Here is a 25,705-nt window from a genome sequence, read left to right on the forward strand (position 1 = left end):
CATATTCTATCAGTAGATTTTTCTATATTCTTCCCATATCATGTTGTTGATCAATGTGTAATGACACAAATCTTGGAGAAAAAACTTCAGACATTGAATGTGAAAGATCTTTAGGAACTTTCTCAAGTGTGAGTGTATATTGACCAAATGCTTTATGGTCATAAAACTATATTCTCTTTTTCCTACCTCATAATTCCCAAAAAAAATTCATGCAACCCAAAATGATTTATCTTTGCTACACCAAAATTGGAGGAATGGGATGGAAACAAGAAATACATCAACTAAACGATAAATGTTTTTAACAATTATTTCAAGCAATTCTTCACCCTAAATGATTTTCTTGAACTTTTAATAAAAGAAACAACCTGTTAAACATGCCAGAAACCTTTGCAGTAAAGATATCATGAGCAGCTGCAAAAAATCCACATTTAGTACTCTTTGCAACTTTCTCCACGTAGTCAACAGCCTGTAGCCACAGAAAATTACAAAATTCATATCAATATCATACATATTTATTAAAACCCATAGAATACATACCTAGCATCATTAATGCCTAAAATTACATTTAGGGAAATATTACAAACTTCAGCAATTATATCTTTGATACACAAAACGGTAGACATGATAATACTCACTCTCTTTTGATCTTCCTTAGCTCCTGGGTATAATGCTTTGAAGACACGGCGATATGGAGCATCTCCAAATGTATGAAAAGCAGTTTGGAGCATAGCAATAACAGCTTTGATTACCTATTCAAACAAGAAATCTAGAATAAATGCCTCAATGACAACCTCATGCCCAGTTTAAAAATATCATGTAAAACCTTAGTTTATCTTTTTCCCAAGAATATTTGATTTCAACTAAATGGAGGTATCAGACAGAGATATTATGCAATATAAAATAGAAATGCAGGCAAAGCCCACTTGTAGAAAAACAATTATACTGTTATGTAAAAGCAAATATCACATCTTACAAATTTTATTGCCTCGGAAAATAATATCAGTTAGCATTCTTCTGCAGACAGCAAAGCATTATTCAATATAGCAATAGTATTTCATACAGAAATCTTTCCATCAAAATACAAATAGAAAATATATATTACTGATAAAAGAAACTAAGATAACTATTAAAATAATCTCAAGGAATCAACGTTATTTCCTGACTAACTTCATTGCATTGGAATGAGTCCATCCCAACCAACTCACATATGCAGCACTGCAATACCCCATTGTAATATCCCTTGCCCAAACTGACTGATTTTGGCTCAAGGAATATTGTCAAACACTTTGTATGCTGTCTTTCTCTATTCTGATTTTTGTATTTCAGATTGTTTGATACACTTTGAAAGTTGCCAAGAAATTTAGGAAGTTCACCAATGATGTTGACAATACCTCTTACAATGAACTAGTATGCGAGTGCAGTTCTTTTTGGTATTTTTAATGCATATACATGAAAACTAGATATGGAATGCATACCTACAGCCAACTGACATTTCGACAAACAACTGGCATGCAACATATATCTTCTTTATTGAATTCATTCCTAAGTACAATGCTGCTATGGATTTGCCAAGACTAATTGGCTTACAAAAAGACTACATCAATTCCAAATCTGATTCTAAGTTATCACTTACAACAGCAAAATTATATGCCTAATATTTCAATACTAGCTACTAATAGTTGCAAGAGGAACCTGATAATAGTGATGCTTAATGATGGAGATGAAAGTTGCAATCGGAATCAAGCAAAATACTGTAGCGTGGCACTGTTCACGCGCACTGTTTATGCGCACTGTTCACGCGCACTGTTCACGTGCACTGTTCATGCGCACTGTAGCAGCAAGAACAAACTTGCAATCTGCTCTTAAAACCCTGAATAATTTGTTGATAATCTCTCCCAACAAGAATGATATAACTCCATGTGCCAAAGAAGGACAATTCACAACCAATTATAAATGTTCTCCAACAATAAACTTCAAACCCTTGTAGAAAAATTCACCAATTTGCACAAATGAAAGAACTGAAGTATTCTTTCCCACAACTGCAATAATTCAGGTGTTATTTCACACCTTCAAAATTACTATCAATAGGAAGTTTTCGTTTCCTATGATCAAAGAAGAAAATTGCGAAAGCCCTAGGCTCCACAAATAAAAAAATCAATCAAAATACTATTCATCAACTGGATGCTGAGAATGAACTCTTGCCTTTCCTTTTATTCTTTCCTTAAGACAGCTCAAACACCTTCCTGGCCAATGTGGGATAAAAGATTTATTCCCACATTAAATTATTCACTTAACGCACTTTATTATATTAAAGTGACTTTATTATTATAAAGTTACTTTAGAACTTTATAATAATATTAAAATATTAAATAAATCACTTAAGTCACTTAAACTTTAATATCTCTTGATGTACTTGTCTGATTGCTAAACCGTCTGAGCCAGGAGTCGACTCTCCCTGCTCTCCATGTGATTGGATGCCTGTCTAAAAATAGAAACCCTGAATAGTGACTTACTATAAATAGTAAGTATGTGGAACTGAGTCTAGAAATAGCTGTAAAGGCCCAATCAAGGTTGACACTGCCAATAAGCTCTGCTCAGGTGTCTTTCTATTAATAGGAACCCTGACTCTCCCAAAATAGTAACTTACTATAAATAGTAAGTGTGCCAATCTGAGTCAAAAAACCTGTGCAAAGGCCAAAACCTGAATCCAGCTGAAGAGTAATGTCTCTAATCACCAAGTAACTGCCACACGAGGCCCTCTATCAATAATTATTAGCCTACGAGGGTCAAATGATAGGCTAATTCTTACAAACTCTGATGCTCGCAAAATGGGGACATTACACCCATTGTTCCCAAATTTTGTGAAGGACGGGATTTGCATAAACTTGGCAAAGTTCCTTTCCCTTTCCTTTCAATCTCCGGAACTCTGGAACCCCGAGGTTCCGAAGTTCTTTTCTCTTTGTCTCCTTCCCCTTCCCGGAATTCCGGAACCCCGAGGTTCCGAAGTTCCTTTTCTTTGCCCTTTTATTTTCCCAGAACTCCGGAAACCCGAGGTTCCGAAATTCTTTTCTCTTTGTCTCCTTCCCCTTCCTGGAACCTCGAGGTTTTGAAGTCCCTTCCTTGCTGCCTTTCCGTCTTCTCCAAAACTCTAAAGTTCCGAAGTTCTCCTTCTGCTTCTCCGGAACCCCGAGGTTCCGAAGTTCTCCTTCCGCTTCCCCGGAACCCCGAGGTTCTGAAGTTCCTTCCTTGTCTTCCCCACTTCGGGAACCCGAGTTTCCGAAGTCCTCGGACTTCTTTCCGGCTTGCAACACTTTCGGATGCTGTGATCAACACTCAAAGCTTTAAATGCTCCGACGACTTTTGTGACTTGTTCACCTTCTTTTGTGGAGCCACAATGGTGCATTTAATGATTTTGGCAGGATTTCCATCAGGAGAGGTACGGGGCCATGCTTGTTGTGGTAACTTATGTCATGTTTGCATGCTCTGACTTTGGAGGGTCCGTCAATCCACCCTTCTCAGGGTTGCATTTTCAAGGTATGGCTAGGTTGCTTGCATGTACAGAAGTCAAGTGCATGCACTTCCCTACACTCCCAGACTGACATTTCCCTACACACACAGGGGTCATGATCACTCTTGTAACCATTTTCTATATAAAGGTTGTTAAGCCTCATTGTAAAGGGTTCTCTCCCTACTGGCTTGATCTATTCCATGCTCTTTCACTTCTCTTGTATTTTTTTGCATTTTGCAACTGTAAGCTTGGCCATTGGCCTCCAAATGAATTGAAATTGCTATTATTGCCTTTCTTCAACTTATGTATGATGTGTATGTTTTCTTACCTTCATCATAGGTGTATGTTTTGTGGCTCTTCTCTCATATATGTTGTGTTAATTTATTTCTGAATGTGACTTGTGGGAAACCTTCTCCCCTCTTGACATTCAGCGAATTCTAACCTCTATACATGCATTGGGGTCACTCATACAACTGAAGTTTGTGCATCTCCTGGGTATTTCAGTCGATTCTTTGTGTCATTTCGGGTAGGAAAAGAAACAATCTCTTCTTGGTGCATCACCTCTTTTATTTTAAGTATTTCTCTCTTCTCTTTTCCTTTGCAAGTTGTTAAGATAGGCTTAGGAGTAAGTTTTGAAGTGTTGAGTTGGTTCAACACCTGCACCTGGATTGAGAAGGCAGTCGGCCTTCTCCGGAGATTCAACCCCCTTACGCAAGGCCTCACACTTCAGAGTTGTTTCCATGTTTCACAAGGTTGCTAAGTTGATAGCTCAAAAGGGTACAAGATTGTGATAACAGTTTTTGACATGCCCAATGGCACTTAATTTCGACGTACATGCTAAGGATTCAGTGTTGTTCTTAGTGTCTCAGCCTTTAGAGGGAGTCATCTCTCAAGCACTTGGCGACTCTGCTCAACAAGTCCAGTTCTTGTTCATGCGAAGTTCCTTCCCTGGAAGTCCAGCACCCCCAAGTTTCGAAGTTTGCAGGTCCAATTCCCCAGAACCCCCAGGTTCCGAGGTGCCTAAGTTCTTAACTCCGAAACCCCGAGGTTCTGAGGTCATGCAATCCTAAACCCAATCCAACTGAAGATTCGGTGTGTTCTTCGATTCGTCAAGCCTTTGGAGGCAACATCTTTCAAGCACCTGGCGACTCTGCAATCATTTGGTGAATCTGTGGTATGTTATCAGTCTCTGGTTGAGAGGGTCTGTCGGCTCTCTTTGGGCATTTTGATAAACAAGCTCCATCTCTTTCAAATGCTTTAAAATGAGTTCATATCATGGGTGTAACTTCTATTCACCCCCATTCTATGAGAATGTCAGTCATTTTTCTCCTCCTTACCAACAGGACCGAACTAGGACTGCTCCTAGTTTCAACCCAGACAACTTCACTTCAGCAATAGGTGGGTACTTTCCTAATGCTTGCCACCCACCCACCCCTGCTCAACCTTCTTGGCAGCCCAACTAGCCCCAAGATGACAAAAAAAGGCAAATTGCAGAAATCAAAAGTGTGTTCCTTGATTTCACCAAGCAGTTGGAGGAGTTGAAGAGACAACAGGAGTGGGATTTACGACAGGATCAACTTGCTTATCAAGCTCAGCTTCAGCAACAACAAATGGGAGCCCAAAGAGAACATAAGGAGTTCCTTGCAAGGTAGCTTGCCTCTGCTAGGAAGGACGAAATTAAGCAACTAGCAGCCATAGAGATGCAGCTCATATAGGAGGAGGTTTCTGCTCCAAGGGTTCCTAAGTTTGAAATCCCAAGCTTCGGGCAGGGCAGACCTCCAAAGCCTTCAACTCCCCCCCCTAGTTTTAAAGTTCCAGGTTTCAAGGAAGCTCCAGCTGTTGTTATACAAGAACCTTCTCCTCAGTGCGTTTTGCAAAATACCCCACCACCTAGGCCCTTTCCTAATGCTATCTCCCTTTTTAAGGGGGGACCTATTGTATGGAGGACAGATGGTTCCCATGCTCCTCATGACAAAAGGGGTTCAATCAGCCATTGGTGAGTCTTCATATGCTCTAAAGGAGGAGGAATCGACAATGCTGCAGGAGGATATTGAGAACAATCAATTGCAGGAGCAAGACATTGAGCATGAGGAGCGTGAAGGTAAAGAGGACATTGTCCTCTCATTTGTCAATCTTCCTTTCTTTATTGATCATGAGGAGAAGGATATGTCTACACCTTCCCCAGTGGTAGCTCTGGAGCAACATGGTAGTCTTGAGGAGGGCACAAGGGGTAATGGTTTTGTTGTAGATTGCATGACGGATGGATCGTGCCATGAACCTCAGGTTGTTGCATTATGTTGCCTGGAGGAGGAAACAAAAACAAAGAGACAATCTGAAGATTTTAGATATTCTTGTGAGGTGTCTCATAAACCTGAGATTTGTGCTAATGAGTTGGATATCAGCACATGTGATTATGATGTATGTTGGTTCTCCCCTATCCCTGAAAGTGATGATGTTGAATATGAGGTCTTCGTTCAAGGTGAAGATGTTTCTTTTGGCATTAGGGATGATGTGCCTGAGCTTGAATGTTTCACTTGGGACCAACATGCAAAGTTCAACGACGTTGAGCAACAACATGTTGGTCATGCCGACGGTCTTTTTGTTACTCAACTTGACAATATACCCGAGCTTCAAAGTTTTCAATTTGATGCGCCTGAAGAGCCCCATTGTGTAGGCTAAGATGGAGATATGGTACACTTTTCATCACCATGTGAGTTTGAGGCCTTTTCCTTTGGTTTCAACTCACACCAAAAGGAGATCGGCTATTGTGAAAAAAATGATGCCCCCTTGTACAATAGAGATGCCTTCTCTTTTGCAAGGAGTAGTTCTTTTGATGCAAGCCGACTCCTAGAAAATTCCTCCCTTGCTACTATGTGTATGCTTCATGCATCCACGGATGTTTCAGGTGGCTATTTTCTATGGCTTCCCTATGGTGGCAAGGTAAATGGTGAAGTGTTCTTTCACCACATGAGTAGTATGTGTGATCTAATGTATGCATACAAGAGATTTCAACCATTGCAGCTAGATGGTGAATGTTCCTCTTTGACAAAGGCAAAAGCATCAGTTGCCTCTTACTGTAACGATGTAATTATCAGTTAGGTTTCTTGTTTTCCAAGAAGTGCACAAGCACAGGTTGTTCCCCTTCAGAATGGCTGATCTTGATCCTTTGCGAGTTATAGAGGAGAGATTTTTCTTCTTTCTTGCAGTTGTGACTCTGTGCCCAATGGATGCTCAAGGCTTCTGGAATTCATGCTAATCAAGCAAGCATCCCGCAGAGGTCGCCAAAAATGTTGTCATTTTATGACAACCTTGGTGCATCAGTGAGAACCGATCAGAGATACAATCCATAGACTGGCGCTGCCCCAGTTGATCAAGGAGAAAAGCAATGGAATTAGGAATTGTGAAGTGTTGTCTTGCCTGGAGGAAGTTCTTTCCTTAGCTTCTCTTTCTTTCCTCCGGAACTCCGAAACCCCGAGGTTCCGAAGTTCCCTCCTTGTCTTCTTCCCTTCCTCGGAACTCCGGAACCCTGAGGATCTGAGGTTCCTTCCTTAGCCTTCCCTTTCTTCTCTCCGGAACCCCGAGGTTCCGAAGTTCCTTCCCTTGGCCTTTTCCTTTCCTTGTCTCCATTCCTTCCTCGGAACTCTGGAACCTCCTTCCTCGAAACTCCGGAACTCCGGAACCCCGAGGTTCCGAAGTTCCTTGCCTTTGCCTTCTCTCTTTTTCCAAGAGCTCCGGAACCCCGAGGTTCTGAAGTTCCTCCCTTTCCTTAGCCCCCTTTTTCCCTATTTCCCGGAACTCCAGCACCCCGAGGTTCCGAAGTTCCTTTCCCTTTCCCTTTTCTTTTCCCGGAACTCCGAAGCCTTGAGGTTCTAAAGTTCCTTGCTGCCTCTCCTTCCCTTCCCCGGAACTCCGGAACCCTGTGGTTCCGAAGTTCCCTCCTTCGCCTTTTCCTTTCTTTGTCTGGAACTCTGGAACCCCGAGGTTCCGAGGTTCTTTTCTCTTTGTCTCCTTCCCCTTCCCGGAACTTCGGAACCCCAAGATTCCGAAGTCCCTTCCTCGCTACCTTTCCCTCTTCTCCGGAACTGCGAGGTTCCGTAGTTCCTTCCTTGTCTTCCCCACTTCAGGAACCCGACTTTCTGAAGTCCTCGGACTTCTTTCCGGCTTGCATCACTTCTGGATGGCGTGATTAACACTCAAAGCTTTAAATGCACTAACGACTTTTGTGACTTGTACACCTTCTTTTGTGGAGCCATAGGGGTGCATTTAATGATTTTGGCAGGATTTCCATCAAGAGAGGTATGGGGCCATGCTTGTTGTGGTAACTTATGTCATGTTTGCATGCTCTGACTTTGGACGGTCAGTCAATCCACCCTTCTCAAGGTTATATTTTCACTGTATGGCTAGGTTGCTTGCATGTACAGAAGTCAAATGCATGCACTTCCCTGCACTCCCAGACTGACAATTCCCTGCACACATAGGGATCATGATCACTCTTGTAACCAATTTTCTATATAAAGGTTGTTAAGCCTCATTGTAAAGGGTTCTCTCCCTGCTAGCTTGAGCTATTCCATGCTCTTTCACTTCTCTTGTATTATTCTACATTTTGCAACTATAAGTTTGGCCATTGGCCTTCGAATGAATTGAAATTGCTATTATTGCCTTTCTTCAACTTATGTATGCTGTGTATGTTTTCTTACCTTCATCATAGGTGTATGTTTTGTGGCTCTTCTCTCATATATGTTGTGTTAATTTATTTCTGAATGTGACTTGTGGGAAACCTTCTCCCCTCTTGACATTCAGCGAATTCTAACCTCCATACATGCATTGGGGTCACTCATACAACTGAAGTTTGCGCATCTTCTGGGTATTTCAGTTGATTCTTTGTGTGATGTCCTCGACATAATTAAATAATAAATTTAATTACTTTATTGTAAGGCCCCAAATTTAATAACAAATCTTTCGAGCCCTTTATTTAATTAGATTAGTCAAGTCTTAGTCTGGTCGTGTCGGCCCATTTGTAACCCTTCGGGAAATTTCCCAGAGCCCATATTTATGGCTGAGTCTATCATTTGTGTTAGTATGCGAATTTTGGTATTTTTCTCTATTGTGCGAATTCTTGTTGGAATTCTGTTATCCGTTATTTCGGAGGTGAAAGAACCTCCCTATTTTGTATTTGCAGTTTCGGTGAGATTCAACCCTCACCCTATTTTGTTCTATGTACTTGTTCCGAATCTGGCAAATCTTGAATATCATCATTGTTTACTTTCTCCACTTGCATATCTGTTAATCTTATTTACATGCATAAAGGATTCCTAATATTTAGAGTTCATTACTTACGAAAGATCAACCCCTCCACCGCACACCCACTGAAGTCCACCGTACGGTTATACCAACGTACATCTCGCCTTCACTGTACAACCCCACCGTACCTCTCACAATAGAAGAGATTGATCAGATTGTGTCCAAGTTCATTGAACTTTCTGCCTCTCAACAGGAGAAGGGGGTGCAATCCTAAAAGATAGCACCTTGTGCCACTTGTCTTACATGCACTAGATGTTAATTTTACTTTGGGAAACCCTAATTAGGGTTAGGTTGTCTTAATCTCGACCGTTGATCTTAGATTGATCTCGGCCATTCATTTTTTTTTTCAAAAACTCTATATAAACACATTCTCTCATTTCATTTCAGTGTGGAGAGCTACTTGGATAATAAAAAGTTCATTATCAGTATTGTTTTGAAGTCTTATTGTTATCAAGTTGATGCATGGTTGCATATTTTCTTCAACACTTAAAAATAGATTTGCTTTAAGTAATTTGCTTTGTAGTTGTTAGATGAATAAAAGATTGATAGTTTAGATTAGTGAAATTTTTCTCATACTTTTTTTAGATGGATGATTTTCATTCAATGTGTAAAGTTAGCCTGAGCTTTTGATGTGGATGCTTAACTTCTACTTTGAGTAATATTGTTGAATTGTTGGTATTACTCATAAGTGTGAAAATCTCGAGCACAACCTTAGAAGATTGCACATGCTTTGCATAGTTGTCCTAAGTGTGGCGAAACAAAGTGTTGTTTATTGGTTTCACCCAATCTACACCGTCTCTTGAGTTCTTAGCAGTAGTTAGACTTCATAAACCCTTATCCTTTTTATCTTTTATTTTTTAATCCCAAATCAGAAAATCCAAAAATAAAGAGCATTTATTGATAAATTCGCCTAAGTCCAGCTTGTGAATGATACTAATTCTCAAGCGTAAGTCCCCCTTGTATTTCAGCACACACTACCCAAGAAGCTATCCACACAAAGTAGCTCGTTCGTACATATAGACCTTCCAGTTGCCTTGTGGTCTTTCTCGCAATCTTGGCACAAGTAGTGATTTTGTTCAAGAGAGGATAGAGTATCCTTGGATATTTTATTCTACTGTTTGGTATATGATTAAACATACACCAACATAAATTGGCGCTAGGAGGGCATGATCATTGTCAGCTTGAGATCATATCAAGAGTTATCCAGAACTTTTTCCAAGTTGAAATAGTAAGCATGAAGCAGTATGGTGTTGCAACATGAGTTTCCTTTTGAAATACCTTTTGAGCAACCAGAACCAGGACTACACCAGATGAACATTACCAATCAGTTATGTTCGCTTGCTTGGAAGTCAAAGATAGACCACGCTGAAGAAGAGAAAGGTCGGCAAATTGAAGCAAAAATCGAAAAGGATTTGAATGAACAAAGATTTTTGGCCCTTCAACAGCAGATTCATAGAGATATACGACGATTTTCCCTGAAATCAGCCACTCAGTCAGAGAAATGATGAAAAATGGGACTTCCAATCATTTTGCCTGAACCAAGTAGAGATCCTGAGCTAGTAGTGCAACCGGACTTGAGTCTCAAACGAGCAAGAAAACCTCATCATAGAATTGTACACTCTAGCATGGGAAGTAAAAAGAAATCATCCTGATTGGCGTTGTATGTTCTTTATTCCTGAGGAAGAAGAAGAAATTGTTGATCACATTGACACTGAAATTCGAAGAGAACAACGTCTACTACCACCGCAAACCATTGAGCCAACTCCTCAACCTGTTCCCACACCACCTCAACAAGATTAAGCAAAGTCACACTGGATCGCACAAATTCTTCCTCACCAGACAAATTCCAAAGAGTCCTAAGATCAGCTTCGAGCTCATCCAAAAAGTTTGTAGAATTAGAATCTTCTACCAATATCAAGCAAAGAAAAAGAGCAGTCGTGACAAGTGAAGAAGAAGGTTCATCAAGAGAAGAGATACCTGTTGAAGAAGATATTTCCAGATTGTTTCAAACACCTGCCCCAAAGGTTTCAATTCCAGTTTTGTTCCAAGTTTCGTAGTGGTGACCTAAGCCGCACTGCAGATGAACATATTAAAAATTTTGAAGATCTCCTCCAGAATAGAGATGTCCAAGAAGAGTATGTCGCCTGTAGATTGTCCCCGTATACTTTCGATGAGGAAGCCTCGTATTGGTATATCCACCTGTCGGCTGAGTCTATCCGCAATTGGCAACAAATGAAAGATGCTTTCTTAGAAAAATTTAGGGCACCAATTTTACCGATAGATTTATATCGGTAATTTGTGGAAGTGAAGAGACAGCCACATGAATCGATCAACACATTCAACAACAGATTCCACAAGGTTGTGAGATCCTTACAACTTGGACAATGTTGCAACACTACGAGTATATTACATAGCCTTAGACTGTCTTACCACTAGTTTGTAAAATCAAAGAATCCAGCCCCAGCAAATTTAAAGGATGCATATGCTGCAGCAGTTACAATTAGCAATGATTTGGGAGTAGGTACTACTTCAAAGCCACTCAATTATTTGGGAAATCCTGCTACCCAAAATCAAATTCAAGATATCAATCGACCATTGGTTCAGCATACTCCTGTGATGAATCTGGTTCCTACTCCAAATAATCAATTAGTTCTCCACCCGGGAGGGCCTATTTCTCAAGCACCACCCTCACAACCAGTATATCTTCAAAATGCAACGATATCAATCCAAACTCAAGAAGAGAAGGATGAAATGAAAAAATTGATTGACCAAGTTAGGAAATTGTCAACTGAGGTCACATATTTGAGAAATCAAAATAATCAAATACAAAGCATGCGAAGGAATTATCAATCAACTCAAGGGAATTACCAAGGTCAAAGTTCTTCAAGATACCAAAGAGATAATCAAAATTATCAAGGGAATAATCAAGGATTTCGGAATAACAATCAAGGATTCCGAAATAACAATCAAGGATTCCAAAAGAAAACATGGAATACTGAACCCAACAACAGTACCGTGTCGTCTCCCTTAGATAGTCAACCTGTCGCTGACAATCGTCCCGCAGACAAAATGTTCCTGGCCGAAGCAACATTATCAAAATGGTGCAGATTGCACAACACTAATCAGCACTGTAAATTGAATTGTCACAAGTTTCATGTAGCAGCAGATATTTTTTAAAATGAGAAAAGAAATGCAGAGGATCCTCCAGTGACAGGATATGAGTTGGTCCCTGCGCCAAGATACGACCAAGCCCTTGTTTTTGAGAATGTTAGAGAATATACGTTGTACCACCCTAATCAAGATTCCCACCTACATCTGCAAATGGCCCAGTGGAGACGCCACGATACCAAGTTGGATCACAAATTCAGATCCCACCGAACCAACCAATTAAATTAATGGATATAGTTTTCCCCCATTGAATAACAGCGTGTTAGTAGAAGGAACTAGGGAAGTGCGAGTGTTTCAGCAGACGTCTAGAAATCCACTCAAGGTGTATCAGAGGAATGTCCGCCAAAATGAACCTTTAACCACATCCATACCTCCGAATAATTTTTAGACCTCACCAAATCCAAATGCTACCAATGTGTCGTCTCTTCCAAAAGATTCACCTGAATATCGTCAGCAAAATGTCCAAACAAATGGGATGAGACAAGTGACTGTACCACAAGTCGAACAAAGGCGACAAACAGCTCCTCAGGTTGGACATCCACAAGCACAGGCACAAGATCGTTCCAGAGAAGAGTTGAAGAAATTAAGCTCATGTGTGCTAAAAGAATTTAAGAAAATAAAGGTCAACTTACCCTTGATCGAGCTGATGAAAATTCCAGAGATTCAAGAAACACTCCTAAACACTCTAATTGAAGTTATTGCCCCAAGGAGCACTTCACAAAACATGCCAAATAGAAATGTATCGAATGCTCCGACGAGCACAAATGTTATTCAAGACATAGAAGAAATGTCGATTGATGCTCCACAACAACAGCCTCCTAATTTTGTAGGAATGGTCCAAATATCGTCAAGAAATTCAAAACAAGAAGATATCACGCCAGAAGAAGTTCTTCAGGATACAGATATATTCCAAGAAGAAATTTTGACAAATGAGCTCCCACAGACTTCACAAAAACAAGAACCTGTCCAAAGGAGACAAGAGGGAAAGAATCAAGATGTCGGCAATCAAGTAGAACATCTGGTGGTCTTTTACCAAGGAAAGGACGAGCCCGCTCCATTCTTACTATCAATCAAAATATTTGGAAAACTTGTACATAATTGCTTAGTAGACCCCGGTGCTTCTAGCACCGTGATGCCTATCGCCATGTGCGAAAGATTGGGAGTAATACCTACACGGACCAATAAGAAAGTCACTCAATTAGACAAAACAAAAGTCCCTGTGGTTGGAGAATTAAATAATATTCACATGCAGCTAGCAGCTGATCCTAGAGTGCAAAGTTATATTGGCATTTCATTCGTCAATATCCCTAATGGCTACGGCATACTTTTAAGCAAAGACTGATCACGGAGGTTGAACGGATACATTTCCATGGACTTTTCTCATATGTGGCAGCCATGGAAAGGAGTCTCGAATCAGATAAAGATCGATAGTATGCCGAAACTCAAACCGATGATTACAGAATATGGAGAAAACAATGAAATATTGTTTCTCGAGATAGACTTAGGTTCCTATAAACCTAGGGTGGAAGAAATCTTAGTGTTACATGCACGACCCAGCAAAAAGAAAGCTAAAATAGTGTCGAAACCAGCAATAGTAGTCACACAAGATGATCAAAACAAAGACAAAAGGCTATTTGAAAGCTTTAAGGACTTCATTTGGATAAGTGTAGGCCAAAAAGTAGAATTGAAGAGAAGAATTCATGAGCTGCTGTTGACCAACTGGTGTCGCATCCACGACACGTCCCATTCAGAATTCACATGTAAAATGTGCCACAAAACCATAAAAGAAACTCGTCAGAAGCTTCAACAATTTGAAGATCCTAAAGAAATTGAAGAAGAAAGTAAAATTGAGAATAAGGAAAAGGATCAAAAACAAGATTCTCAGAAACAAGATCCTCAGGAACATTATTCTCAGGAACATAATTCTCAGGAGAGTGAAGTTAAAAATGTTGAAAGTGGATATGAGCACAACATTACTGATACACTAGCTCAATCATCCTCTCAATCAACAGAACAAGTTTGGACCTTAAGGTTTAATGGATCTCGCTCAAAGAAAGGAGTTGGAGCTGGTTTTGAATTAACTAGTCCACAAGGAGAAATATACCTTGAGGCTCATAGGCTGGAATTTCCCTGCACGAATAATGTCAAAAAATATGAATCATTGGTTCACGAATTACTGCTAGCCCTAAAGAAAGGAGCCAAAAGTTTACGAGCTTTTGGAGATTCAGAAGTAGTTGTAGAGCAAGTGAGAAAACAATACATTTGCCACGATAAAAGATTGATTCGTTACCGGAATAGAGTGTGGGATCTTATTGAGGGCTTTGATGCTTTCAATATTCAGTTCGTGAACCGGTCAAACAATCAGGTTGCGAATTCTTTGGCACAAGAAGCCAGTTCTTTGGAGCTGCTTGCCATGAATGGTATAAACCAATTAGCAATGGAGTTATCACTAATACCATCAATTCCTAACAATGTTACAAACTTCCAAGTGTTCAATGATGATGATCACATTCTTGAATTTTCGACAAGCTCAAATGTATTTGCAACACAAATAATTGATGGAGATGAAGGAATAGAAGAAACTGAGTTTGATGATGATGGAGTTTTGAATTTAAAGACAAACACCATTCCCAGAGGAATGATACAGTTGGAAAATATATTTGATCAAGATCAGATCAATGGAGCAAAGAGACAAAAGATTGAAGGGGATCAATACGAAAAGATAAATTTGGGAACCAAAGATGAGATCAAGAATGTATGCATAGGCAAAGCTTGTACACCAGAAGAAAGAGCTGGTATAATCCAGAACATTAGACAGTTTGTCGTTGTCATAGCGTGGAGTTATGAAGATTTGAAAACTTATGATACTTCCATCATTGTGCATACAATTCCCCTCAAGCCAGTAAGTAAGCCATTCAAACAACACCAAAGGCCAGTTCATCCACTGTTGGAAACTCTCATCTATCAAGAAGTCAACAAGTTTTTATCAGCAAGGATCATATTTCCAATGCGCCACTCAACGTGGGTCGCCAACCTAGTCCCAGTCAGAAAGAAAAATGGAGAAATTAGACTATGTGTTGAATTCCGAAACTTAAATCGAGCCTCAGATAAAGACAATTACCCATTACCATCGCTTGATGAGGTCGTACAAATCGTCAATGGATCACAAATGATGTCCTTTTTGGACGGGTATTCAAGATACAATCAAGTGTTGGTTGAATTTGAAGATAGAAAAAAAAACATTTACAACGAAATAGGGAACCTCTGCCTATAAAAGAATGTCCTTTGGGCTAATTAATGTAGGGGCCACATTTCAAAGGGCCATGGACATCGCCTTCAAAGACCTAATTGGAAAATGCATAATCATTTACATGGATGATCTAAGAGTGTTCTCGAAGAAGAGAGAAGACCATGTAGAAGACCTAAGGAAGGTATTTCAGAGATGTCAAAGGTATGGGATTTCCTTAAATTCAAAGAAATGTATATTCAAGGTCACCGAGGGCAAGTTGTTGGGACACCTGATCACAGAGAAGGGAATCCTGATTGATCCTGAGTGTATAGAGGCAATTTCAAGAATTAGTCTGCCTGCTAGTCAAAAAGAGTTGAGATTTTTTTTCGAGAAGATCAATTTTGTTAGAAAGTTTATCACAGGCTTTGTCGAGATAATCAAACCTTTGAATGAGATGTTAAAAAAGGATGCTAAGATGGAATGGATAGCACCAACAAGGAAAGCCTTCGAAGAAATCAAGCAAGCTATAGTTGATGCTCCTGTCTGATGTTCTTCTGGATACCAAGGTCAAAGTTCTAAGGAGTTATTGCCACATGTCAATTCCATCATGTACAGACAGATCATATTGTCCACACCCTACAAATGATACTTCATCTCGTACAAGCAAAGCATATTGTCCACACCGTCAAATGATGCTCCATCTCGTACAAGCAAAGCATATTGTCCACACCGTACGGCCAGAGCATTTCTTTCGCATCGTACGACAAAGTCTACAAACTGTACGGGAACACCAATCAGCCAAACGTCGTCAACCTCAGCCAGTGTGTGGAGTTCTCATCATGTCGTATGTCATACAATCCTCTCAATGTCATCGATCTGTACAGCAGAGTGGTTTCTTCACAACATGTTGCATACGTTGGTTAAAGCTCTTCTCTGGCTTCATCAACAATGGTTCTGGCGTCTTAAAAAATCAGAAAAAAGATGTCCGTCGTGGAGTTCCATGCAATTTTGAAGGTCTTAATTTGGTGTTGGCGGCGAGGGCCCTTCCCCTCGACCCTACCTTGTATCGCGACAAGGAGCGCGCCATGGGCATTGCCCCGGGACCCTGCGAGGGGTGCTACCCCCAAACCCCCATTTGGGGTACACTACAAGATGGGGTTGTCTAGTCCAAGTTATTGTCTGTCAAGAGTCTTCTCAAATATTACTTGATGTTTTTCTTGTTATCTAGAAGATGACTTTTTCTTTTGGGGGGGATAATGCAGTTAGCATAAAACGCATATTGTTATGTTAAATAATTTTGGTTACCCTACAGTGTATTAATTAATTGTATTAAGTGGGTTGTCACTCTTGGGTAGTTATGTGTCAGTTGGTCAATGGTTGTGTACTTCTTGACAACCGTCAAGTTCTTTAAATATGTTGTGTACAGCCAAGGAAGGCAGAAGGGAATAATCAAATCTATTGTAATCCTTGGCCGACCATCTCTGGTCTTCTTCCCTGTAATAATTCATGTGCGAATAAATATATATTTTATTGCCGTGTCTAGTATGCATTCATGTACAATATTATTTCCTATATTTAATTTATCAATTGTAGCAGTAAACATTGAGTAAAATTCATAGGGGTTGTCAAATTTTTGAAAATCCAAAACTTGGGACAACATGCAGTATTTTGTCACATAACATGGGCATCATTTCTCAAGATATTACAAACTCGATCAGGGTTGAAGAATAAATTATATATGAAGTCAAAGGCAATGTTTGGAAGCAGAAGATAATGTTGCTCAATGTTTCTGGATTTGATTGTATATTGACATATTAGCATCAACGTTTCGGATCACAATCAAATCCAGAAACATTCAGCAACATTTTCATGGATTGTGGAAATCAAGCTGAAGATAATGACAATCATGGCCAATAAAATAATAATGTGATTGGAGGCAGCATGGCTTTTAGAATCTTAAATTGAACCCTTTATGCTAGGTGATAATGTCTTTGGGATGAGTTTCTAATTTGGCCGCCAGATATCATCCAGGTTGGCATAAGGTTTAGTTTAGCTGCTAAACATCATCCAGATTGGTGTGAGGTTTAGTCAATTCATCTGTGGGAATGGTGTTGGCTTCTGAGGTGTATTCAATTCAAGGAAACATTTTGTAGAGGTGTATGAGGGATTTAATATTTTACTGCTGGCTACAGATAACCTCAAGCATGAAGATAAGCAAGGTTGCTGGAATATTTCTGAGTATTTGAACCTGCAATTATAGAATCCTGCTAGGCATGGCTAAATGTGTTATTTTTGGGTGCAAAAGTTGCTCTAGACTGATGTGACCCCTATTGAAGGCTGTGGCTATTCTGGGTAGAGGATTCTCAGTTCCCGTCAACATAAAGCGACAGCAGAAAATTCCAAGTCATTTTAGGCATCGATAACATGTCTACAGGCCTCTCATGGACTCCATTGTGGACTCTTATTATTTATGAATGGTAAATCTAATACTGCCGCTCCAATAAACCTTGTAATCTGCTATTAAAGGTCAAAGATTTCATTAATATTACAACATTATTTTAGTATCAATTTGTAATCCGTTTGCAGATAAAAGAAATTGTTACTGACAATTGGAATTCTCTATTATAAGGTTTAGACATTGTAGCTTTAGATTGTACGCTTGGAATGTATATGTCAGCCCTCAAAATATTGCCAAATCATGAAGTTATAAGCAGAAAACACGTTGAATTGAAATGTGATTGATTGGACCAAAATTTCTTGGGAGAAATCAGCAACAATTGCAAACTAAAACTATAACCAACATACATGCGAATTGTTTGGCATAATGTCTATTATCTAAATTTTGCGAAAAACATTAGAAAATTTTCAAGACATATTTGGCACACGATATTATAGTGGTATCAAAGCTAAAATCCTATTGTTGTACTCATTTTTGTTTTCAAAAATGAAGGACCATTACATAAAAAAATTGTCAAAAAATGAAAATTTTACTCTATGGCACACTTCCCGATGCAAAATTTCGCCTATTCCTTGGACTGGCTTAATCCTCAGTCCATCCTCAAACCATGTTTCAAATTTCATCGCATTCTAGGTTCATTTGCTATGTCTTTCCTTCAATTTCGGGTTTTTTCTCCCTGACTGGAGGTGGGAAATTTTCCTTGAATTGCAAGTTTTAAAGATTTCCTTTGTTTTGGTCTTTGTAGAGAAATTTTTGGCTAGTTAAAAGTGCACTTTATTGAAAAAAGAACTTGTAACTTAGTTTTTATTTCCCCCTTGATGCCTTTTGGCTTTTTAAGTCATGATAGGGATTTTTTGGATAAGTTACAAGTTAATTTTAAATTACATATTTAAAAATCACTTGTGATTCTTTTGAAAAACCCCTATTTTAATGTCTTTTGCTTGTAATGGGGATTTTATTCCCCTATTACATGTGTTGATTTATTAAAACTTGTTGTAGGGATTTTACTTTCCCTTTACAATTTATATTTATAACTTGCATATCTCTCTCCAAAACCCGATTTTGCTTAGAAATGAAATAAAGTGACAATTTTAAACTTGCTATTGTGCCCAAAAAACCCGATTTTCTCCATAAAGTGTAAATTGAGGAATTTTAAACTTGCAATTGGATTTCTAAAACCCGATTTTGCCTCGTTGAGAGAAAATTAACATTTTAAACTTGTGATATGGGAATTAAAACCCGATTTTCACTATTACATGTAAAATGAAACTTGTTGTTCTTTCCCAAAAACCCGACCAGCAATATTGGAGGATTTTGTTGACAATTTCCACCGATTTTTGTGGAGAAATCTTAGAAGGAGGAAGGCGTTTTGGATTCCTTTCTATTTTCATGCATTTTCCAACTCTCTTCATGCCATTTGGAAGACATTATCGCTGGTTTTATGGTGTTTTAACAGAAAAAACATTTTTGAAAAATGCCATGATTTGCCTCATTCAAGTGCCACGAATCTTGTCTTTCCTAAATCATTTTGGCTTGTCTTGCCTAGGCGTGGAGGTTGGGTGCTTTACTTGACCGATTCTTCATGCTTTCAATGGGCATTTTGATACATATGGCATTTTTTCAAAAACGTGGCTAGGGTTTGAATCTTCTTCTTTTGTCTATAAGAGATTCTTTCTCTTCATGATAGTTATATGTTTTGTTTTGTTCTTGCCTAAAATCGGTTTTGTCAGAGATTTTCCCCTTTGTTCCAAGTTTGCAAAGCAATTTGCAAATTGCATTGTCTTTCTCCATTTTCCCTCTTTACTTGCATTCGGGATTTAAAAACCCGATTGAATGTAAGATGAAAATAGTTGATCTACCCCTTTGGTTGTAATATTTTAACCATTTTTTGTTGAAATTCCAAGTTTCAAAGATGAAAAATACCCATTCTTCCAAAATCGGATTTTAAAACTTGATTACAAGTAAAAGTTCTTCCCATTTTGTATTAGATCAACTTGGAAAAGTTCTTCAAAAATCCATTCATAACCATCCACACTTGTTGTTTTTGGTCATAAGCTTCATTTCCCTCATATCAAGATATCCCTATTCCCACCATTTCATCCACTTATTTCACACCTTCATTCATTTTCCCCATTTAAAGTCTACCTGCAGTCAGCCATCCAGAACCCGAAATTGGTTCAAAATGCACTCAAAAAACACTTGTAAATGAGTTTTAAAGGTCCAATTACAAGTGCAAACTTGTAGTTACCCATTACACATATGAAGTTGCATGTTTGTTCTCCACAATTGCAAGTTAATGCTCTTGTTTATCCCACACATGTAATGCAGCTTCCAAAACACGAAATTCACTTGTAAGCCCATTTTTGCATCAATTTATCTCTTCCCTTGTCAATCCGGTTTGCACACACGATCTATCAAATCAATGGATTAAGGCATGAGCCTTATTTTGCAAGCAGATTTCAAGAATGGAGGATGATACAAAGAAGAGATACAACAACAATTCATGGTTGAGAGCATAAAATGCTTTCAAGACAAAGATGGTCACGACATGAAAAGAGGAAGGCAACCCTTTCCCTCCTGAAAAGATAGTACTACCCCAAGCAAGAAGACAAGGATGCAAGTTCCCGTTCCGGTTCAAGATGTCTTTACCAATCCAGAATACTTCAAGTTCCAGCATCTTGAAGCGACATGAAGATCATCACAGACAAAGGATGATGCAATTAGAGTCGCGTCTTTAGACACATGGAATAGTTTTAGTTATGCATTTGTAATTTTGTTTTGACAAGTTACATGTTAAAAAAAAAACTTTGTAATTGCAAGTTAACTCATTACTTGCACTTTTGTAATTACATGTAAAGCTACTACAAGTTGTGTTCAATTAGGATTGTAGTTGGAATAAGTCATAGTTAGTTATTGAATAAGTCTTGGTCGTTGAAAGAATTTCTCAAGTTAGTTGGGATCTTCCCACCTTTTTCTTATGACTCCTCTTCTATAAATACTTGAGGGGTCTATTGTAATCTTTATCTTTTTGGCAGTGCAACAAAATTCTACAAGTTTGTATGTGCACTCTAAGACTTTGAGCTTAGATGTAAATCAGATTGTTTTCAATAAAAGAGGCAAGTTGTGTTGAGACTTTGTGCCAATTCAAATTGTTATGTGACGACATTTTCTAGAGTTGATTGTGAGTTTTGTTCTATTGTGAAAGAGGGATTTAAATTCAATCTTGCAGACTTTGAGCTGCTAATTGTATTTAGAGTTATATGTTTGGTTTTCAGATTTGGTCTTGCAGACTTTGAGTTGCTTATCATATTTGAAACTAGTGTGGAAAGCTAAAGTGGAAAGATAGCTTGTAGACTTTGTGCTACTTCTATTTTTAAGACTTGTGCATGTAAGGTGAAGTGCATCATGTAGTTAGACTTTGAGTTGCTAAATATTGTGCTTAGTTAGCAGAAAATCATCTAAAATGGTTGATAGGAGAATAGATAGTTGAAGACTTTGAGCTTTCTTTTTGTTTTCCCATCCGGGGGAAGTGATGGAGTGCCTTCATGGAAACTTTGCTTCCCTTTATGTTCCAAAAATCCCACAAAAAGGTCTCATTTCTATATTTACTGTTTTAAGTTAACTTGCTATCACTTTTCTATGAAGAGAAAAGGATATTGGCTTTCTTGAAGAAAGAAGAAAAACTGTTGTTTCATCCTGTTTAGTTTTAGATTAGATATAGATAGGGGGAGCCTTCCCTTAATTAGGAGAGTTTTACTCACACACTGTGGTTGAAGCCACAATTTTGTATATTTCCCCAGGTGTACAAAATTTTCAACCAACACCTATCAACCTTAAGAGTTATGTAAATCGATGACAGGGTCAATGGTAGCAGAGAGAACAAAAGAGAAAACAATTTCAGTTAGCCAATCCATATCCAAAAGAGGAGACATTTTCAATAGCATTGGCAACAAGGCAGCCACCTATAGTTGAAGCAGAAGTTGAATCAATGGAATTTGGTGGTGGTTCAGGTAACGAGAGTCCTCCAAATAAGACGAAGAGGAGATACAATGCTACAAGTGTGGAATATATATTGAATGATCTAGCACATGGACAGCAACAAATGATGCAACAGTTTATGCAATCACAATAGCAGTTGATTACAGCCATTGGTCAAATGCTGCAAATTCAGATGCCCTTAAATTTAATCAAAATACTATAGGCGATCATAGCTATGCAAGAAATCACATTCCAAGTGTTAGGACTTACAGTCCCACGAGTCCTCGCAAGTATTCGCTCAGTCCTAAAACACAAGCCAAATCCAAAAGCCAAGAGAGAACACGCCCAACAGTACATAAAAAGGTAATTTCTATGGGGGAAGAAAAAAATTAAAAAGTAAACCCTAAGTAACCCTAAAAAGTGACTTCTAAGTCATTCGCAATACACAAAACAAAAGCAGCTATTGGGAGTGATGTTGGCGCTCTTTGTGGTTCTAATGAGACAACTAATAATGTTGATGCTCTCCATAAAGAGCAATCTAAATATAAATTTTCCTTATGCAGTAGCACTGATAAAAACGATTTTTATATCTTTAATATTTGATGACTGACAGTGAACTATAAATTATCATCTATATTTTATATTTAATTTTGTATATTTTGTGCATATATATATATATATATATAGAGAGAGAGAGAGAGAGAGCGCGCTCATCAGTTTAATTCCTTTGACACTATATATGAATTCTTCACCAAACTAAAGGCCATAAGTCGCAATTGAAACAGTGTGGAATTGAAAGGTATTATTATCAATTGATCCTAAGTATTTTATATATATATATATATATTAGTAGTACAGCCTGTTGGGAAAACTATTGTTAGTGTTCACATATTTGTTAGAATTATTAATTACATAGTTTGTTTAATAGGTTATTTGGTTAGTGATCATACGTTGAGTTGTTAAAACAACTCAGCCTATTTAGGAATATTGTATCCTAAATTATAGGATATGAAAATCCTATAAATATGCATTATGTATTTGAATGGAAGTAAGAAACACGGAATGTTCTAAGTAAAATAATTGCAGCTTCTCTCTGTCCATATTTTCTAATTTGTTATTCAGAGCCAGGTTTTGTGCTTATGACAAGGAGAGAATTTTGGCTTTTAAAATGCCCACATTGTAGCCCATAATATCTGATCTTGGCAATTTGTGGAAGTTCTGTATTCCTTCCATTAGAGTTGAGGCTTATTTCTGTATGTAGCCTATTTTATTTTGTTTACTAGATTGGCACAATCTATTTCCAAATTCATCGTAGGTTAGATATCTTAGTCTTTCCATTTGACCAGGGAAATCTCCATTGCAAGGCAAAGCCGTGGCGTTGGTTTTTAATTGTCTTGGTTTCAGTGTATTGAACACATCGAGCTGCGTGCAACAATTTCTAGCTTGAACGCACACTGTCAGAGAATGTCTTGCCTTTGAGATTGCAGTGGTTAGCATCATGGAGCACGATATGAGCAATCAGTGCTCTTTTGAGAGAAGCTTGACCGTAGATCTTTCTTGTCTATGGCTTCCTGAATGCACAATAAAGAAGTCGTGCTAGAAGCCTACTCATCACTAAAGAAGGCGGGATAGTTTTATTGAATGCTAATCGATGTGAGGTAGATGAGGCGGATGCACTTATGGTAAATGATATTTGTTTGATCATTTGTGTCATCGATTTCCTTTGATATTTGTTTAAGGCATTGCATTGCTTTGGCCTACCTTGTTTTCAATGTCGCATGAGCTCTTTGTCGGCTCATCCCTACCTCGCTTGTAATCTGCAGCCTCATTAATCTTCAATTCATTTCTGAAGGCCAACGATTTTCATTGGATCACAATATTAGTCTCTACAGCCATTCATTGGTCAATGGTGGGTTTCCATCAGAACTGTATGCCAATCGTCTCCACTAGCAGTTTGTGATCTGATCTGTGAAAGAAGTAATGCTTCTCCAATCATGGCCTCTATATCAACAATATTTTTCTTTGGTAGCAGATCTCTTTGGCTCGCATTCATATTGTTCACAGGTTTGTGGAGCGTTGCAATCTCTGGTGGAGTTGAATATTTTGTTGTTTAATTCTCTTTCAAAGAATTTGGTCAATCCCATATCCCTTGGCTGCAATCAGGTCATGTATGAGGGCTACACTTTATTACTGGTCGATATTTTCTTATGTATTTTGGCATTATAGGAGTATTGCAGCAGTGAGTATTATTTGTAGCTTGAGTTAAGCTTGTGCGCGACATCCATCTTGTGAGGGAGGAATTGTAACTTTGAGCCTATGAACCAAATTTGCTAAATTATTAGCAAATCTACTGGAGGTCAGAGGCACATGAGGTAGGAGGACAATCAATGTCCTTTAGTTAGTCACCAACGACGGGGCCGCTTATCAGCTCTAGTGGCATTTCATTTTCTATTCTTTTCAGTATGTTGTGTGAATAAGTGGAGATTTCACATTGTGGGGGGGAAGGGGGAATAATAACAAATGTTCCATTCCCAGTTCACGCCAAAATGACTAAGTCAAGGGCAGCTTCTAGTGGCAGTGGCAGTTGTTTGTGCTGTTCGAGATCGAGTGGCAGCAATCAATAACAGTGGCTACAATTAAGAACATTGTGTTCTTATGGAATGTAATGTGAAATGTTTTCTAGTATGGGTTTTTCAGATTTCTATATAACTTCCCTAGTGTAAAATAGTGTAATGAACAAAAGTACTAATGTAATGCAGTTCATGGATCTTGAAAGGGTTTGTGGGAGGATCCAGAAAACAGCACGAGGTGGACAGTTGGTGGGTTCCCGTTCATGTCCAAGTTTGTGGTAAGCCTATGTGAAAAGCATAAAAGGTTGATGGGAGATGCCTTTAGTTTGAATCAAGATCCTGAGCCTAAAGAGTTGGGCTTACTGCAGGTGGAGTGTGAGTTCTTACCATGTTCACACTAAGGGGGGGAATGTTGGGAAAACTATTGTTAGTGTTCACATATTTGTTAGAATTATTAATTATATAGTTTGTTTAATACGTTATTTGGTTAGTGGTCGTATGTTGAGTTGTTAAAACAACTCAGGCTATTTAGGAATATTGTTTCCTAAATAATAGGATATGAAAATCCTATACATATGCATTATGTATTTCAATGGAAGTAAGAAGCATGGAAGGTTCTAAGTAAATTAATTGCAGCTTCTCTCCGTCCATTTTTCTAATTCAGCCAAACGCAGCCATTCCAAAGATGGGAAAAATTTGACAAACTGCCAAACCTTAACCAGCAACTTACTTTAAGAATATAATTTTCATGCATTTTCATAACTGTAAAATAGAATTTTCAGCAAAACCAAATGCTTTTAAATTTCAAAACAGCATTATTGTGCACCTTTTTCCGATAAAAAGCTACTCCATGTACATTGAACGGAATCTTACGAGTACGAAAACATGACTGGAACAGCTTTCCTGAAACCTGCCAAATTAAAGAAAATATTGTTTTCATATACAACTTGAAAAAGTATATGCATCTGATAAAGGATCCATTAACTAGATAAATAGCAACATTAACAAAAACATCTTGATAACAATCAAATGAGAAGTCTATTGGATTGTTAGTTCCAAAAGCAGACAATTTACCTGCCGACGGTATAGGATAGCAATATTGTCAAAACAATGTTCATTTCTAGTGTTCCCTGAAGTTTCCATCAATATCTTATCAACAACAAATGCACATTGTGCATCCTCAGTTCGGCACTCCTTTATCATGATCTACGCAAAAGAAAGGTAGATTGCACAAAATTCCATGGATCAAAATGAAATGATTACATAAACAACAAATAAAAGTCTTAATTTCATAATAGACCCATAGAATAGATGTGTGTTGTATGTTTAAGACTACCTTGTCACCAGAAACATTATCCGTAAATACATGTTTGGACGAGCAGCGTTTCACATTGTTCTCAATAAGAGAGGATGCAGCCTCAACAATACAGCGTGTGGAACGATAATTCTGATGCAGTCTGACCTGCATGAACCAAACTCACAAATTTTTATAG

The 25,705-nt window shown here is 38.4% G+C and overlaps 1 protein-coding gene across 5 annotated transcripts in view; it reads right to left on the reverse strand.

Moving 5' to 3' along the window:
* LOC131062991 (ATP-dependent DNA helicase SRS2-like protein At4g25120) overlaps positions 1-25,705 on the reverse strand; it is a 224,596-nt gene that overhangs the window by 118,558 nt on the left and 80,333 nt on the right. For all 5 annotated transcript variants that reach the window (XR_009111007.2, XM_057996740.2, XM_057996739.2 and 2 more), the window contains exons 11-15: positions 25,549-25,674; positions 25,287-25,418; positions 25,039-25,122; positions 636-749; positions 366-466 (exon numbers count right to left, since the gene is read on the reverse strand). Coding sequence is in view for 4 of the 5 variants with exons in the window: in XM_057996740.2 (XP_057852723.2) it covers positions 366-466; positions 636-749; positions 25,039-25,122; positions 25,287-25,418; positions 25,549-25,674 (557 nt within the window). In the remaining variant the exon portion in view is untranslated. The remainder of the gene's footprint in view (positions 1-365; positions 467-635; positions 750-25,038; positions 25,123-25,286; positions 25,419-25,548; positions 25,675-25,705) is intronic.

Source organism: Cryptomeria japonica, chromosome 2, assembly GCF_030272615.1.
Source record: "Cryptomeria japonica chromosome 2, Sugi_1.0, whole genome shotgun sequence".
Taxonomy (NCBI): Eukaryota; Viridiplantae; Streptophyta; class Pinopsida; order Cupressales; family Cupressaceae; genus Cryptomeria; species Cryptomeria japonica.